This window comes from Sprattus sprattus, assembly GCF_963457725.1.
Source record: "Sprattus sprattus genome assembly, chromosome: 3".
NCBI lineage: Eukaryota > Metazoa > Chordata > Actinopteri > Clupeiformes > Clupeidae > Sprattus > Sprattus sprattus.
In genome coordinates this window covers 57,032,735-57,037,734 of record NC_137922.1, presented here as the reverse complement: position 1 = coordinate 57,037,734, position 5,000 = coordinate 57,032,735, and the positions used below count along the sequence as shown (strand labels likewise).

The 5,000-nt window shown below is 48.1% G+C and overlaps 2 protein-coding genes across 2 annotated transcripts in view; both read right to left on the bottom strand.

Annotated features, from left to right (window-relative positions):
• Positions 1–97: 97 nt before the first annotated feature.
• nfatc2ip (nuclear factor of activated T cells 2 interacting protein) lies at positions 98–3,913 on the bottom strand (the record flags this gene model as incomplete). Its single annotated transcript, XM_080835623.1, has 9 exons — positions 98–289; positions 713–846; positions 1,142–1,286; positions 1,781–2,045; positions 2,427–2,507; positions 2,916–3,033; positions 3,167–3,221; positions 3,553–3,669; positions 3,878–3,913. The coding sequence occupies 9 exons, from the start codon at positions 3,911–3,913 to the stop codon at positions 128–130; spliced, it is 1,113 nt and encodes a 370-aa protein (XP_080691749.1). The 3' UTR covers positions 98–127.
• Positions 3,914–4,508: 595 nt separating this feature from the next.
• Positions 4,509–5,000, bottom strand: part of sgf29 (SAGA complex associated factor 29) — an 8,793-nt gene continuing 8,301 nt past the window's right edge. Inside the window, exon 10 of the mRNA XM_080835736.1 lies at positions 4,509–5,000. This exon is cut by the window's right edge and continues 509 nt beyond it. The gene's annotated coding sequence lies outside the window, so the exon portion shown is untranslated.

Genomic DNA, 5,000 nt, shown 5'->3' with positions numbered 1-5,000 from the left:
TCATCTGTACAGACACTGAGATATTTTGTCTTAACTGAATGACACTCTTCAAAAGAGTGAAAAATGATTAGGAAAATAATCAAACAGAAAACCAGTGTATGGACGTCCTGAGGGAGGGTCAGCGGCATCAGAACCACACCTCGACGACGTCTCCGTCCTCCATGTCGAGGTCGAATGGAGTGTGAGTCGGTTTGACCTTTGACCCATCAAACAGGAAGCGGGCCTTGCGTCTGAGAGCCGGGGCCAGCTGGTCGGTGTAGCGGGTCAGAACAGAACCCAGGGGTTCCCGCTGTGTGGGGGGAAACACAGTGTGTGTGAGTGTGTGTGTGCATGCATGTACAGTATATGTGTGTGTTTGTGTGTTTGTGTATGATAGTGCATGCATGTACAGTATATGTGTGTGTGTGTGTGTGTGTATGCGTGTTTGTGTATGTATGTGCATGCATGTACAGTATATGTGTGTGTGTGTGTGTGTGTGTGTGTGTGTGTTTGTGTATGTAAGTGCATGCATGTACAGTATATGTGTGTGTGTGTGTGTGTGAGTGAGTGCATGCATGCATTGTGTGTGTGTGTGTGTGCGATGGGGAAGGGAATGTTAGAACACATTGAGGGATCTGATGTCTGATGTGTGCTGTGGTGGCACAGTGTGTGTGTGTGTGTGTATGTGTGTGTGTGTGTGTGTGTGTGTGTGTGTGCGCGTGTGTGTAACTACCTTGTGTACAGAGTATTCATGCTGGGATCCCTTCTCTTTGCCTTGTAGTCGCACAGTGATGACATCGACATCAGCCTCACCATGGTTACCACCATCATCATGCTCATGGCTGTCTTCACTAATCACCACACAGTCTGTCCCAGAGGGAAACACACACACACACACACACACACACACCATTACATACGAGCAGACAGACAGAGAGGGAAACACACACACACACACACACACACACACACACACACACACACACACACCATTACATACGAGAAGACAGACAGAGAGGGAAACACACACACACTAGCAGACAGACACAGAGGGAAACAAACAAAAAAAACACAAAACACAAACACAAACACACACACACACACACACGCACACACACACACACACACACCATAACGTGCAGACAGACACACACACACACACCGATGATGTCAGCGATGCTTAGCCCCAGCTCGCTGATGGTGGAGGTGACAGGAAGCTCCGCCTCTTTCCTCAGCAGCAGAAGGCGTGAGGGCGGGACTTTCAGTTTGATTGACAGCTCTTCCACAGCCAACTTCAGTGGGGCTGTCTAATACACACACACGAAAACACATTACAAAACAGCTACACATTTATAATGCACCCCACACACACACACACGCAAACATATTACAAAACAGCTACACATATTTAAATGCACCACACACACACACACACACACACGCAAACATATTACAAAACAGCTACACATATTAAAATGCACCACACACACACACACACGAAACACATTACAAAACAGCTACACGCATCATAACACACACACACACACACACACACACACACACACACACACATTACAAAACAGCTACACATATTATAATGCACACACACACACACGCAAACACATTACAAAACAGCTACACTTTTATAATGCACACACACACACACGCAAACACATTACAAACAAAACAGCTACATATACTACGAATACACCACACACACTGCAACTCAGCCTTACATAAATAGGAATACACACACACACACACACACATACATTTACATAAACACACACACGTGTCTGACCGTGAGCAGGGGGATGCGGAGGATTTCGTTTCTGCAGCGGAACTTCAATGGAACGTGGCGGGCCTCCGGGCGTGGTTCTCGAGGCTGGGGCGGCCGGGCCCGCTGCCTCTGTGGGTCCACAATCCTAATATCATCATCATCATCTAAATCTTCTGCATTCTCTTCCTCCTCAGCCACTGATTGGCTGTGTTCAGGAACAAGGCCCGGTCGCTTTGGAGATGGACTCAGCAGGGAACCAATAGCATCCAACTTCCTATTAATCTCCCTGTCAAGCACACACACATACAGACTTTGCATAAACTTTGCATACAACACAAATGGAGAATTTGGCTGGAGTGTGTGTGTGTTTGTGTGTGTGTTTGTGTGTGTGTACGTGTGTGTGTGAGAGAGAGTGCGCACGTGCATGTGAGTGTGAGAGTGTGCATGTAAGTGAATGAGTGTGTGTGTGCGAGAGTGTGTGTGTGAGTGAGTGGGGGAGTGTGCACGTGAGTGTGTGTGTTTGTGTGTGTGTGTGTGTGAGTGTGCGTGTGCAAGTGAGTGAGTGGGTGAGTGTGCACGTGAGTGTGTCCGTGTGCAGGTGCGTGTGTGTTTGTGTGAGTGAGTGAGTGTGTTTGTGTGCATGAGTGTGTGTGATTTCTTTACTTACATGAGTTTCTTGTTGGGTCTCCGGCCGCCTTTCAATGGTGTAATGGGAGGAGGGGGGGGAGAGGGGGATTGGATGGAGCCACTGAGTGAGGGAGAGAGAGAGAGGGAAGAGAGAAAGAGAGGGATAGGGTGAGAGAGAGAGGGAGAGAGAGAAAGAGAGGGAGAGAGAGAGAAAGAAAGAGAGGGATAGGGCGAGAGAGAGGGGGAGAGAAAGAGAGAGGGAGAGAAAGTGAGCGAGAAGGCGAGAGAGAGAGGGGGAGAGAGAGAGAGAAAGTGAGGTAGAAGGCGCGAAAGAGAGAGGGAGAGAAAGAGAGAGGAGTAAAGGGGGGGGGGGGACAGAGAGGAAGAGGGAAAATAAACAGTGAGGGTAAATAAGCACCACAGAGGAAGTCAGTAAAAGAGAAATGTTGGTTCGGCTATCTGTGATGAGGTTCTGACAGTCGCTATTAGTCCACCATGAAGAATGTCGGTACTGGTCTTCGGAACTCACTGCGGCTCGGGCTGGGTCTTCTCGCGCTCCTCATCCGAGTCGGACAGCTCGATACACTCCCGGACCGGCAATCTCTTCGTGACAGGAAGCTGAGGGCTCGTGTCCTCTACATCTCCACCTACGGGAGATCACACGGCCAGTCACGTACATAAACAGAACGCGAACACGAAACACGAACAGCAACTTCAGAAAGTTCGCCACTACTACTGCCAAAGGATCTGTTGGTTTGGTTAGTCCAAAGCTACGGTTACCTTGTAGGGTGTCTGTCTGGAAGGACAAAGGGCAGAGCTTTAAATCGCTGTCCACCTGCAAAAGACACACACACACACACACACACATAATTTAGCATCCGCAAATCCGGAGTTTAGGAGAACCGAACAAATGGACTCGCCAAACTAAGAGACATTTACATTTAGTCATTTAGCAGACGCTTTTGTCCAAAGCGACGTACAAGGGAGAGAACAGTCAAGCTAAGAGCAATAAAACCTGGTGTAACAATAAATATTGCTTTTTTTTTTTTTTTTTTAAAGAAATAGAAAACGACATAGAAAGAAAAATATGTGCGGGACTGTCACTGCTTAAGTGCAAGTTAAGCCAAGGTGCCAGAGACGGTGAACTAGCGCAGTCAGTCAGCTACCTTTGTAGAGTAAATGTTGACTGTTGCCATCGCCGAAGGGTCCAGGATGCGCCGCCGTTTTGGTCGGGGTTTCGCGGGCACGCGCCGCTCCTGTCCATCACTGTCGCTATCCGAGATCTACGAATACATCACAAAACCAGGTTACGTCCCGAGACATCACAATCCCCGCCAGCTATAACTTCTGTTAAGGATGCGAAGTGTTTTTTTCTGATTCGTTCGCCACAACCCTAAACTGTTCAAAGTTTTGCTAGCAATCCCAGACTAACTTGTAACAGAACCGCCAGCCTATGTTGACACTTGACAACTAACATACAAACCCCTTCACCAGCTGCTGTTTCTGGACGTTTCCGTCCCAGAACATTTCGAGACATAGTTCGCCAGGGTCCTACCCAATCAACAATACGTCTCGATTAAAAGACACCAAGCTGACCCGACCCAAACGCCTCCAAAAACCAACAAACTCGACATCGCTAAGGACTCCAGACAAACTTACCACTGCAGCCATCTTTCACTGACCTGCTGCGCGCGATTTTGTGACGTCCCCTTCGCTCGGACATAACGAGCCAATGACAGACCAGGACACACCCACACGCGCGTCTAACGAAATTTGATGTGTATTTTGAACTTCCTGATGTCTGATTTTAGAAGGACTTTTACTGTCTACATTAAACTACATTTATCTTCCATTACTCGTGTCGTAGGGCTCCTAATCCACCTGTTATATCAGGAACAGAAGACGTATGCTTACTTTTGCCTCAGCTCCACTAACCTACAATCATATATCTCTGATTAAAGAAGTGTATTCTTTCCACTCCGAGAGAACATGCAGCTTTAAAGTGATTCACAAGACTTCATTACCACAAAGTTAACTTTTTATTCTTCAAAAACACATTTCCGAATGCAAACACACTGAAAAATGACACAAAGGTAGGAAACATACACATGGGAAACAGGAGAGGAATGTGTGTGTGTGTGTGTGTGTCTGTGTCTATTTTTGTGTGTGTGTGTGTGTGTGTGTGTCTGTCTGTCTGTCTGTCTGTCTGTGTCTGTGTCTGTGGCTGTGAGTCCGACGGACAGACAGGCAGGTCCACACTCAACACTCCTACTGAAAAGTGTTTCACCAGTCACCAGTGTGTGTGTGTGTGTGTGTCTGTGTGTGTGTGTGTGTGTGTGTGTGTGTGTGTGTGTGTGTGTGTGTGTGTGTGTCTGTGTGGTTGTGTGTGTCTGTCCGTCTGTGTGTGTGTGAGTGTGAGCGATAGACAGCAGGGGTAGTGGGACAATAGATCTTGTCCTGATCTTGAAGGTCTTATCTCCCAGAATGCCTTGCCTGGGCTGCGTGACCCCCATCTCCCAGAATGCCTTGCCGGGCTGCGTGGCCCCCATCTCCCAGAATGCCTTGCCGGGCTGCGCGGCCCTCGTCTCCTTGCCTCCCTGGGCTGATGTTGTGG